The 13724-nt window shown below is 45.5% G+C and overlaps 1 protein-coding gene across 1 annotated transcript in view; it reads right to left on the minus strand.

Annotated features, from left to right (window-relative positions):
* PGD (phosphogluconate dehydrogenase) overlaps positions 1-13724 on the minus strand; it is a gene marked incomplete in the record, with an annotated part of 178520 nt that overhangs the window by 82296 nt on the left and 82500 nt on the right. Inside the window, 1 exon segment of the mRNA XM_078774995.1 lies at positions 940-1129. Coding sequence (XP_078631121.1) covers positions 940-1129 — 190 coding nt within the window.

Below are 13724 nucleotides of genomic sequence, written 5' to 3' on the forward strand. Positions count from 1 at the left end.
ATGTGAAGGAAAGCAAACAAATTTATTTTGGGGGTGGGGGGGAAGGGGTGATGAGTGTAAACACTTCTTTGTGTGGCAATTAAAAATGATAAATTCCTGTGAGTGAGCAAGGAAACATATGGTGGGATAAACTCAATCACACGACAAAGGCAGCAAACATCACCATCCACAAAAAGAATAAAAAAGAGACATATCCCATCAACGACAGAATAGTTACAAGCTAACTTCCAATTACTAGTGACGTTACCCTCTAAGAATATTAGAATTACCCGAAAGAATGACCCCCCTTAGAATCGCCCGCGAGGATCACCCTTTAGAACCATCCTTTGGAATTATCCTCGGCGATCCGAGAAGAGCAGCAGGGGGTTACAAAGGGTAGGGGAACGACAGATGGGCTGAAAATTTGGAGCGGATGGGAGAAGAGAGAATGGCAAAGAGAGTGGATAGCTTGAGGGCAGAAGGTAGGAAGAAAATAGGTAGACTATGGGTGAGATGAAAAGATTTGTGAAGAGGGATATCAGGAAGGTGATAGTTGTATGGTGGAGAGAGTTGGCCGAGGACAGTGTGGATGGAGGAGCATTGCCGTCAAGGCAGGGCAGGAGCTCGGTGCCATCGGACCTCACTCCTTGTAAAGGGAAAAGGAGGAGAAGAACAAACAAACAGCATATAGTTTTTGGCCCGAAACTTAATAAATTTAAAAAAATACTCCTTTCTGGATCCAGATCCGGATATTCACCAAATTCGAATCATTTGAATCTGTCCAACACTTTGTTTGTCTGTCTGTGAACAGGATATCTCCACCAGGAGTGAAAATATAACCTCCGCCCTCGTTTCAGTGGCGGATGTAAAAATTAACCATTTAATCAGTCGAGTATTTAAAAATTTCAGGAGGAACCAGCATGAGAATGCGGAGAAATCATTCTGGAGCGAAAACCTCACCGATAAGAGTGACCGGCATTCCGTATTCCAGAGCACTGATGGCCGTCCACTTTCCGGTTCCCTTTTGGCCCGCCGAATCAAGGATCTTGGGAACTAATGGAGTGCCGTCAGAATCTTTGTAAGCAAGGATGTGTGCCGTGATCTCAATAAGGAAAGAATCTAGCTCTGTCTTATTCCACTCTTCAAATACCTGCAAAACATATCGGAAGGGGCACGCAGGCCAAAGTCAATGACAAAGCATCATTCTTTTAAAAGAGAAAACAACAACAACAACAACAACATGCATTTTAAAGCCATTTTCCCTGCTGGAGCGGGGGTTAGCCTTGCGGTCCCCATGACAATCTTCTCCATTTTGCCCTATTTTCTGCATCTCTCCTTGTTAACCCCCTTGCCCGCATTTCTTCTTCCACCATCTTTAGCCAAGTCTTTCTCGGTCTTCCCCGTCCTCTACTTCCTTCTACATTCATTTCCATCACTCTTCTCAACCAGTCACTTTCATCATTCCTCAACACATGACCAAACCATCTCAACCTGTTCCTCTTCACAGCATCAATCACAGGCTCTATTCCCATCATCTTTCGCAATTCATCATTTGTCTTCCTCTCTCTCAACGATACTCCGCACATCCGTCGAACCATTCGCATTTCCACCCTTTCCAGCCTTCGTTGCTGCTCTACGTTCATTACCCATCTTTTAAAAGAGAAAAGTTAAATAAAATAAAACTAGAGCAAAGTCAATGACATGCCAACACAAATACCCATGCTTCCCAAATGAAGCAAAGTTGAAACATGGGAATACGTTCTACCAGAAATATCCAATATCATATTTTGAGTAAAATATTTTCCCCCATTTTTCCCCTGTGACCGTCAGTCGCCATCCCTGGGGCATGAACTGAGGGTCAAATAAAGAAAATCGTTGCATATTTCATATGTGCAATCGCACATACAAGGTTTCATTAAAAAATGTTTTCAATTAAAATGTGTCGGTAATACCATTTTTGGGTTTTTGACCCCACCCCAGGGGGCAGGGCCAAAATTATACTGCCCCTTTTTATTTTGGATACAAGATCGAGGCTCGTGTAAGAGCGAGCACATCAAACACACATTAGCAGATAAAACACAAAAACCATACACGGACACATAAAACAATAAACGGAGGGGGAGACAAGATGGGGAGAGAGAGGGAAGCACACAAGGACATTTGGGAGATCTGTGGAAAGGGGGGTGGGGGGTTGGGGGCAGAGGGAAGGGGTACATGGTATAAAACAAATTGACACTACTAGGAATTTCAGGAATGAAGTCAGACATTGAACGAGGTGGATTTGGGGTGAATAAACGGGGGTAGAAAAGATCAAGGTTTTGGATGGGGGAAGATAAGAGATGGTGGTGAACAGCTGTTTTAAAGACCTGGAGGGAGAAGTGGGATTGAAGAGAGTGTGGGAGTTTGTTCCGGAGGCAGGAGAAAAGAGGAATGAAGGAGTGAAGGTGAGCAGAGAGACTTGATTTTGGCAATTTCACCAGAAGAGGGTTGCTGTCAGATCTTGGTGTCCTGCAGGAAAATTTGGGGGACAGAGCACAGACAGGGCTGGGGGAACTAGACCAGAGAGGAGTCTGCAGAAGACAGAGACAGAGAGACAGACAGAGAGACAGAGAGACAGAGAGACAGACAGAGAGACAGACAGAGAGACAGAGAGACAGACAGAGAGACAGACAGAGAGACAGAGAGACAGACAGAGAGACAGAGAGACGGAGAGAGAGACAGAGAGACAGACAGAGAGACAGAGAGACAGACAGAGAGACAGAGAGACAGAGAGACAGACAGAGAGACAGAGAGACAGACAGAGAGACAGACAGAGAGACAGACAGAGAGACAGACAGAGAGACAGACAGAGAGACAGACAGAGAGACAGACAGAGAGACAGACAGAGAGACAGACAGAGAGACAGACAGAGAGACAGACAGAGAGACAGACAGAGAGACAGACAGAGAGACAGACAGAGAGACAGAGAGACAGACAGAGAGACAGACAGAGAGACAGAGAGACAGACAGAGAGACAGAGAGAGAGACAGAGACAGAGAGACAGACAGAGAGACAGACAGAGAGACAGAGAGACAGACAGAGAGACAGAGAGACAGACAGAGAGACAGACAGAGAGACAGAGAGACAGACAGAGAGACAGAAAGACAGACAGAGAGACAGACAGACAGACAGAAAGACAGAAAGACAGAAAGACAGAGAGACAGACAGACAGACAGAGAGACAGAGAGACAGACAGAGAGACAGAGAGACAGAGAGACAGACAGAGAGACAGACAGAGAGACAGACAGAGAGACAGAGAGAGAGACAGAGAGACCCTCAAAATCAGCTTCATCACGGGAGATACCAATGATTCTGAAAGCTTTGGTTTCTACAGCGTGAAGCCGAGCTAGGTGTGAGGCAGGAGCACCTGCCCAGTGGGGAGCACAGTATTCCATTGCGTTGCATATGAAAGCTTTGTATGTGGTGAGGAGCTCAGAGGTGCTAAGGAAGAACTTCGCACGACAGAGGATGCCCAGTGGCCAGCTTGGAAATGTGGTTTTCCAAGGAAATATCATGGCTGATAGTGAGGCCCAAAAGCTTGAGTCAAAGAACTTCTTGGAGAGGATTGTTGAGAAAGTAGATGGGAGGGTTGTCCAGACTGTCTTTTCAGAGAGACATATTGAGAGTGCGAGATTTGTCAGGTTTGAAAGACATGTTCCACTTGTTTGACCAGTCTGATATTGTCCAGGTTTGCAGAGAGTGAAGAGGCTGCAGACTGCCGATCTGAGGGATGAGGTATGGAGCACCATTGGAGCGGCAGAGAGTGGAGTCATCAGCAAAGAGATAGAGAGGATTTTCCAAAGCGTCGGAAAGATCATTGATGAATACCAAAAACAGCACAGGGCCCAGAATACTGCCTTGAGGAACTCCAGTCTGAACAGGAAGGGGAAATGAGAGAATTCCATTCAAGGCCACACGTTGACTGTGACCGGAGAGGAAGTCCACAAGCCATGCATGGAGGATCCATGGATACCATAAGAGGTGAGTTTGTTGAGCAAAGAGGGGTGCCAGACCGTATCGAAGGCACGAGATACAGTCACGTGAAAAAGTAAGTACACCCCATGTAAAGGTTTGACTTTTTCAAGATATTTCAACATACAGCGATTTCATCTTCATTTCAACAATATTGATAGATAAAGGTGATATAATATAACAAATATCATGAAACATTTACATTTTGTAGTCCATTGTATAATTTAAATAAACATAAATGCAAATTTCGCATGTGGAAAAAGTAAGTACACCCTTGGCTCGAATAGGTGGTTTTGCCCCTTTTGGCAGAAACAACCTCAAGTAGGCGTTTATTATAACTGCCTGCAGGTCTCTGACATCGACTGGGAGAAATTTTTGCCCACTCCTCCATGCAGAATTCTTTCAGCTGTGCGACGTTTGAGGGGTTTCTTGCATGCACAACTCGTTTCAAATCCCCCCACAACATCTCGATGGGATTTAGATCCGGGCTTTGACTTGGCCATTCCAGAACCCTCCATTTCTTTCTTTTCAGCCATTCCTTGGTGGATTTACTGGTATGTTTAGGGTCATTGTCATGTTGCAAGGTCCACCTTCGGTTGAGCTTCAACTTTCCGACAGATGGCCTCACATTATCCTCAAGCACCCTCTGGTACAATGAAGAATTCATCGTGGATTCTATGATGGTGAGCTGCCCAGGCCCTGATGCAGCAAAGCTGCCCCAAACCATAATATTTCCACCACCATGCTTTACAGTTGGTATCAGGTTCTTGTGGTCAAATGCTGTCTTTGGTTTTTGTCAATCATGTCTTCTGGTACTGTGGCCAAATAGCTCTACCTTTGACTCATCTCTACTCATCTCTACTTTGACTCATCTCATCTCTACTCTACTTTGACTTTGACTCGGCTCTACTTTTGACATAGACTTCTTTCAGCATCCTGCGGTCTGCTCTCGGCCTGAACTTGCTGGGGCGGCCTGGCCTGAACAAGTTGGCAGTTGTTTGGAATCTTCTCCACTTGTAGATGATCTTCCGGACAGTCGAATGATTGATTTCAAATTGTTTGGAGATCTTTTTAAATCCCTTCCCAGACTCGTAGGCATCTTTAACCTTCTTTCTGAAGGCATGAGAGAGCTCTTTTGATCTAGGCATGGTGACGCCGCACACTTCAACAACAAAGAGCAAACCAAACAAAATGTCTGAGGTTTAAATAAGACGGGTTCCTCCAAGATCCTCTCTAACGATGTTCTAATCATTTGCACCTGAGCTGGTGCACCTGATTCTAATTTTAGGTATTTGAAGTAGTGATAAATGTGGGGGTGTACTTACTTTTTCCACATGCGAAATTTGCATTTATGTTTATTTAAATTATACAATGGACTACAAAATGTAAATGTGTCATGATATTTGTTATATTATATCACCTTATCTGTCAATATTGTTGAAATGAAGATCAAATAGCTGTATGGTGAAATATGTTGAAAAAGTCAAAACTTTACATGGGGTGTACTTACTTTTTCACGTGACTGTATATCAAGGGAGACAGCTCTGATTTCCTGTTTGGCATTGAGGACCTGGTTCCATTGTTGAGACAGCAGAAGCAGCATGTCCAGAGTAGAGTGACCTGGTCTGAATCCAAATTGATGATGAGATCAAGCCATTGGAGAAGAGGAAGGATTTAATATCAGAAGCGATGATCGATTCCATCACATTGCTGATTATTGGGAGCAGGCTGATTGGTCTGGAGTTGCAAGGAACTCTTTTTGCACATTTTTTGTGTAAAGCGGTAATGTTTGCCGATTTCCAAGCAGATGGCAGATGACCTCGAGCAAAAGAGGGTGAAGAGAATTGAGAGAGGGTGAGATACAGCAGCAGAGCAGGATTTTAGGACCCGCAGGCTGATGCCATCTGGTCCAGTTGCAGAATCAGAGTCAAGGTTTGACAAACTTCTCCACCTTGTCAGGAGAGAAGGACAGAGTCCAGGAGCAGCTGGGTACGACTGGGTAAGGTGGGAACAGAGAGAGACGGGTTTGGGACACAAGATTTTGAGGCAAACACATAGTTGAGGCATTCGGCTTTTTCACGTGTGGAGTCAGCGATGTAGCCGTTTGAGGTAAGGGAGAGGATGGAGGGGGGACAAAGACCAGAAACAGATTTGACCAGATGCCACCAGGATTTGGAAGAGGGAAGCAGGTTTGAGAGTTCATTTTGAGCGTAAAGAGATATTGTTTCCTGGCTCTCCTGAGGGTGGACACTTTTTCCGAGCTTTGTGAAAGGAACTGAGGTTGCCTTCCATTGGATTTGCCTTCCAGGAGGCGAAAGTAAGTTGTTTCAAGTTCCAAGGCGAAAGCAAGTTGCAAGTTTTAGCTCTTTCAGGAGCCTCGATTCAGTATACAAAAAAAGCAAGTTGTTTCAGGGCAACTGCCTCACCACAAGATTCAGTGTTCCATGGACGGGAGGAAGGGTATGACAACTGAAGACGAGATGGGATAAATCTGTGCATGAGAGAGAGCAGTGATTGGAACTTTGGAAGAATTCCCAGGAAGAATTGATGTCAGAGGCAGTGGAGATGGGAGACCAGTCCAGATGATTGAGGGCTGCTTGCAGACCATGCCAGTTGGCTTGAGTGAAATGCCAGACTCGTCGACGCTGAGGAGGCTCTCTGAGAATGGCCAGAGAGATGTCCACTTTAACAAGCACATGATCAGAATAACCGATTGGAGCAGAAGAAGAACAGCAGACATTTGCAGCGAAGTTAGTCATAACCAAGTCCAGAAGAGAAGATGCTCCGTTGACTGAGATCCGGGTCAGGAAATTGACAGATTGTGTCAGTCCCAGTGAGTCGCAGAAGTCATTTGCTGAGGTGCCGTTGCTGGTGTGAGAGAGGAACCCACACCCAGCCAGCTGGCATGATGACAGTTGAAGTCACTACAAATGAGGAAGAGAGAGTTTGGATGAGTGGATAGAAGTTGGTCCACGTTGTCAGACAGCGAAATGTCAATGGATTAATCACTGTTTGGTGGACGGAACAACACACATTTGAACAAAAGGTGGGAGCGGAGGGGAAGCCGTAGCCAGCGGTACTCATGGGGGTGGGCTGGAGAGAGAGGACAGTTCAGGAAGAGTGAGGAAGAGAGTTTTTGATAAAGATATCAACCCCACCACCAGGACGAGGCTCAGGTCTATCATACCGGAGGAGGGAGTAACCAGGAAGAGAAATTAAGGAATCAGACATCTTGAAGGAGGAAAGTTTCTGTAAAGCATATGAAGTCTGGTTTGTTTGAAGCAACCTGTATGGAGAGATCAGTCAGGTTTGAGCGAAGGCCCCAGATGTTTGAGGTCCATACCGTTAAGGAAGAGGGAGGGGAGGGGTATGGAAAGATGAGGACGGAGAGGGGGAGGTAGGGAGAGCTGTTGACAGTGTGTCAGAGATTGCAGAAGAGCTCGGAGAAGGGGAAGGATGAGGAGGACAAAAGGTTTGATGGTGATGGGTTGAGGAACAGTTTGGAGTTGTTTGAGGAGTGGAAGAGTGAGGAAGAAGGTTGGAGGATGTGGAGGTATGAGTTGGAAGGGAGAGAAAGCAGGGAGGAGGGAGCTATGTGGAGGAAGGGTGAGGGGGGAGAATTGCAGAAAAATGGTGGAGGGATGAGGGGGAAGATTTGAGGAGGAAGGGTGAAGGGGAAAATTTGAGCAGGATGGGTGAGGGGGAAATTTGAGGGGAGGGGTGTGGAGGGAGATTAGAAGGGGAGGGGTGGGTTGGGAGTTTTGAAGGGGAGGGGTGGGTTGGGAGTTTTGAAGGGGAGGGGTGGGTTGGGAGTTTTGAAGGGGAGGGGTGGGTTGGGAGTTTTGAAGGGGAGGGGTGGGTTGGGAGTTTTGAAGGGGAGGGGTGAGAAGGAGAGCTTTGAGGGGGAGGGATGAGGGAGGAGATTTCAAAGTTTTGAAAGATTAAAGAAAATCGAACATTTATTACAGACTGGGTTTTTTGAGATATTCAAATCAGAAATCCGTTGGAGAACGTATGAGGAGGGGGTGGAATGAAAGTGAATTTAGAGAATTAAGAAAGGAAGAATTGTTCGAGATCGATTTTTGTTTTTTTTTGCTGGAAAGATTTAATGAGCAAATTGATTTCAGCCTTTTGAACAGGAAGAAAACAAGAAAGTTATAACATACAGATGAATACAACATGGCAGGGGAGAGTTTAAACATTTTAAAGCAAAACCGTCGGTTCAACACGTGGACACGGGTGGGGGAGGGGAGACCGCGAGGGGAGCACCTTTGTGACCTCTTGCACCTTTGTGCCGTGTGGTCATCATAACTACCAAGTTTGGTGAATTACTGCATAACGGCTTACGAGGAGATAGGAGGAGATAGCGTGACGTCTGTCTGTCTGTTCTCCAAAAAATAAGTTGAAATTAACAAAAGTATTTGGTCTCAACAATTCTTTATTTCACTGTAAATATTACAGAACCTTTGTTTTTTATTCAGAACTTAATATATCCTTTAAAATCAGAAAATAAAAAGAAATGGCATTCACAAAATTATTGACAGCCAAGACTTAATATTTGGTGGCACAGACTTTGGACAAAATAACTGCAGTCAAGCGCTTCCTATAGCCATGAATAAGCTTCCTCCACCTCTCTGCTGGCAGTTTGACCCACTCTTCTTGTGCACACTGTTCCAGTTCTCCCAGATTTGAAGGGTGCCTTCACCCAACTGCTGTTTTCAGATCTCCACACAGGTGTTCAATGGGATTTAGATCTGGACTAATTTCTGGCCACTTCAGAACAGTCCAACGTTTTGTCTTGAACCATTCCTGGGTGCTTTTTGAAGTGTGTTTGGGGTCATTGTCCTGCTGCAAGACCCATGACCTTTGATGGAGACCCAGGTTTCTGACACTGGGTTCAACATTGCACTCCAAAATGCCTTGGTAATCTCCTGATTTCATGATGCCATGCACACATTCAAGGTACCCAGTGCCAGAGGCAGCATAGCAACCCCAAAACATCACTGAAACTCCTTCATGTTTGACTGCAGGGAAGGTGTTCTTTTCTTTGAAGGCTTCATTTTGTTTTCTGTAAACATGGATGTGCTTCACCAAAAAGCTCTAATTTGGACTCGTCTGTCCACAGGACATTCTCCCAGAAGGATTTTGGCTTGTTCAGGTGTGTTTTGGCAAACTACAGTGAGGCTTTCTCATGTCTCTCTCTCAGTCCTGAATTCCGAGTCCTGTCTCAGTTAATTTAGGTACACCGTATCCCTGCGGTCGTAAGAGGCGACTAAGAGGGTTGGCGTCAGGAAGGGCATCCGGCCATAAAAACATTGCCTCAAAAAGAGAACCATGACAATTACAACTATATATGGGCAGGGTACAGTCCGAAGTGGAGATCGGTTTCTGAGGTTTGGGACATGGAATGTAGGGACAATGACAGGGAGATCAGGAGAAGTGGTGGAAGTATTGGTCAGAAGAAGAGTGGACATATGTTGTGTGCAAGAGACTAGATGGAAGGGAAGTGGTGTGAGAATGGTGAAGGGTAGGCAGGGACAGAAATACAAGTTTGTGTGGCAAGGGTGCCTGGAGGGCGTGAATGGTGTTGGTGTCCTGTTTTCTGAGGAGTTTGTAGACAGTGTGGTGAGTGTGACGAGAGTGAGTGATAGGTTGATGATGGTGAAAATGATGAATGGAAAGCTCTTGGTGAACGTCATCTCGGGATATGCTCCGCAGGTTGGTCGGAGCGATGAAGAGAAGGACAAGTTCTGGTGTGCAATAGAGAAGCTGATGGAAAACGTAAAAGATGAGGTAGTTGTTGTGGTAGGAGGAGACCTAAATGGACATGTGGGAAGGAGTATGGACGGTTTTGAGGGAGTTCATGGGGATTACGGATATGGTGTGAGAAATGGAGAAGGTGAAAGGATTTTGGAGTTTGCTGATGGAGCTGATTTGTTGATTTGTTATACTCAGTTCCAGAAAGAGGATAATAAGCTTGTTACATACACGTCAGGTGGGTCGATGACAACCGTTGCCTACCTGATGGTGCGTAGGCGAGATAGGGGGTACCTCTGGGACACAAAGGTGATCCCGGGGGAGGAGGCTGTTTCACAGCACCACTTGGTTGTCTGCGACATAAGGGTGAAAGGTGCGAGGAGAGCTCGGCGGGTGAAGTACCAACCGAGAATGAAGGTGTGGAGGTTGAAAGAGGTGACAGTAAGGGAGGCATTAAAAGAGAGGCTGAGTAGGGTAGAGGCTGATGTGGTTCAGCTTGAAAGTGGTTGGATGTCAATGAAAGATAGTCTGTTGGGGGCCGTTGGTGAGGTATGTGGATGGACAAAAGGACCACCGAGGCACTCGGAAACATGGTGGTGGGATGATGAAGTTGGAAAGAGGATTGACGAGAAGAGGAAGAAGTTCAAGGAGTGGCAGAAGGCGAAGGGTACGGGGGCAGAAAAAGCAGAGCACGAAAGTTATAAGGCAGCCAAGAAGGCTGCAAAGAAAGAGGTAGCAAAGGCGCAGGAGGCATGTAGGAAAATGTTCGGAGAACGCTTGGATTCGGAAGAGGGGCAGAAAGCAGTATTCAGGATTGAAAAGCAGAAAGCAAAAGAGAGGTGATGTGATGGGGGTGAGTTGCTTGAAGGATGAAGTGGGACAAATCGTTGTCGACCCAGATGGAATTAAAGGAAGATGGAAAAGATATATGGAAATGCTGTTGAATACAGAGAATGAATGGGATGGCAACATCGAGAGTAACCCAGTTTTAGGAACGGCAGAGAAGATAACAGAGAAGGAAGTTGAGGAAGCGATAAAAGCAATGAAGAGTAGAAAAGCGGGAGGGCCGACAGGAGTTGTGGGAGATATGTTGAAGGCAGCAGGAAGTTGGGGTGTGAAGAGAATGACAGATCTGTAATCTGGTGGTGAAAGAAGGCCACATTCCAGTGGATTGGGAACTGAGTACCCTCGTCCCTCTATACAAGGGGAAAGGTGACCCTCTGGACTGTGGCTCGTACAGAGCGATAACGTTATCAAAGCATGGAATTAAGGTATTGGAAAGGGTGTTGGAGATGAGAAGGAAGAAAGTGAAGATCGACGAAATGCAGTTTGGATTTATGCCAGGAAGAGGAATGACAGACGCGCTCTTTATTGTGAGGCAGTTGCAGGAGAAGTACATGGAGAAGAGGAGGAAGTTGTTTCTTGGGTTTGTTGATCTGGAGAAAGCATTCGATAGGGTTCCACGCGAAGTATTGACATGGGCATTGAGGAAGTTCGGAGTGGAGGAATGGTTGATCAGAGTAGTGATGGCAATGTACAAAACAGCACGCACAGCTGTGAGGATGAAGGACGGGAACAGTGGTGAGTTTGAGGTGAAGGTGGGAGTGCATCGGCGGTCGGTACTAAGTCCGCTACTATTTGTAGCTGTGATGGAGGTGCTGGCTCAGAACGTAAAGGAGGGTTTACCGTGGGAGTTGTTGTTTGCAGATGATCTGGTGTTGATTGCGGAAAGTATGGATGGACTGAAGGAGAAGTTGAACAAGTGGAAGGAATGTATGGAGACAAAAGGTCTGAAGGTGAATATCGGAAAGACGAAGGTGATGGCAAGTGGTAAAGCATGTGGTGAGGTGGAAAGAACTGGGAAATGGCCAAGTACTGTGTGCAGGAAGGGTGTCGGAGTGAACTCCATTCAATGTACAATGTGCGCTGAGTGGGTTCATCAAAAATGTAGTGGTCTGAGAGGGTCATTAACCAGTGTGGCAGCTACATTCAAATGTAAGGTGTGCACAGAGGGAGCTGCAGATGGAGGAAATGTTGAGTTGGATCTTGGCGACGGCGTGAATCTTGAAGGTGTGAAAACATTTTGCTACCTCGGAGACATGCTGAATGGAGAAGGTGGATCAGACTCGGCAACGGTTGCTCGAGAGATGTGCATGGAAGACGTTTAGGGAACTGAGTGGCGTGCTGATGATGAGGGGAGTGTCGTTGAAGCTGAAGGGAAAGGTGTATGCTTCATGTGTGAGAAGTGTTATGATTTATGGGAGCGAGACATGGGTAATGAACGTAGAGCAGCAATGAAGGCTGGGAAGGGTGGAAATGTGAATGGTTCGGTGGATGTGCAGAGTATCGTTGAGAGAGAGGAAGACAAATGATGAATTGTGAAAGATGATGGGAATAGAGCCTGTGATGGATGCTGCGAAGAGAAACAGGTTGAGATGGTTTGGTCATGTGTTGAGGAAGGACGAAAGTGACTGGTTGAGAAGAGTGATGGAAATTAATGTAGAAGGAAGTAGAGGACGGGGAAGACCGAGAAAGACTTGGCTGAAGGTGGTGGAAGAAGAAATGCGGGCAAGGGGGTTAACAAGGGGAGATGCAGAAAATAGGGCAAAATGGAGTAGATCGTCATGGGTACCGCAAGGCTAACCCTCGCTCTCGCAGGGAAAATGGCCTTAAAATGCATGTTGTTGTTGTTGTTGTTGTTGTTGTTGTTGTTGTTGTTGTCTCAGTCCTGAGTCTCCTATCATAGAACCCCCTTTCATTGAGTTGGCGACGGATGGTGCGAGTTGAATCTGTCGTACCTTGTGTCTGAAGGTCAGCTTGAAACTGTTAGACAGTAGATTGAGGTGCTTTCTCCACCATTCGAACAATCTTCGATCAAGTGTTCTCTGGCGGCCATGTCCAGTGAGGTTGACTGCAGTGCCATGGGCCTTAAACTTCCTGATGACATTGCGTACGGTGGACACAGGAACATCAAGGTCTCTGGAGATGGACTTGTAGCCTTGAGATTGTCCATGCTTGGCTACAATATTGTGTCTGACCTCCTCAGACAATTCTCTGGTTTTCTTTCTTTTATCCATGCTCATTGCGGTACACACAGTGACACAAAACAGCAGAATTACTCCTTTTCTCCATTCAAATTGGTTGATCGAGTGATTTTTATATTGCAGGCACCTGCATCTCACCGTAGGTGAGTTCAATTCCAAAGTAAAAGAGAATCACCTGCTTGAAATCTAATTATTTCTAACAACTTCTAAAAGGTGCCAATGATATTGTCCGGGCCATTTTAGGATTTCTGTGTGGAATAAGCTAAGATTTAGTAATTTTTTCAGCTTTTTTTGTTTTGTTCCACTGCAAACCAAAAAAATACATATTTGGATTCCGAAAGATTTTTTAATTTCAATAATTTTCTGGAAGAAATGGTGCATTATTTGAAAAAAGTGCAAGGGTGCCAATATTTTTGGCCACGACTGTATGAATGTGAGAAAAACTACATTCAAGCGTGGTGTATTTTCTCCCCTCCCTCCTCCAACCCCAGCTTGGCAAACTCGTGCTTATTTTTCTTCATTTTTGAAAATGATCGCAAATGGTCACAATCGGAATACCAAAGTGAGCTAGCATTTGTGTTGAAAACAAAAACATTTTTGTTTTCACGGATGCTCCATGTAGCGTCCGATCATGAGTCTGGCCTGAAGTTCAAATGAAAAGTGAAGTACCCGATTTTATTGCATATCTCATTTTCATGACACGATTTGTCGCTTCACGAGTATTTGTGTAGAACAAACTTTGGTACATCACGGGTGCTGAAGATTTTGGTGAAGTTTCATCAAAATAATGTGTATAATTTCTGGGAAGACAGCAAATATTTATTTTGCGGAGTCAAACCTGGATCCACTTTGACCCCGGTAGACCCCCTTCGACCCTGATTTTGTTAATGCCGTGAACAAACTTTAGTCGCAACACAACAAATATCATTTTTG

This window comes from Myxine glutinosa, chromosome 3 (genome assembly GCF_964187855.1).
Source record: "Myxine glutinosa chromosome 3, kmMyxGlut1.1, whole genome shotgun sequence".
Classification (NCBI taxonomy): Eukaryota; Metazoa; Chordata; class Myxini; order Myxiniformes; family Myxinidae; genus Myxine; species Myxine glutinosa.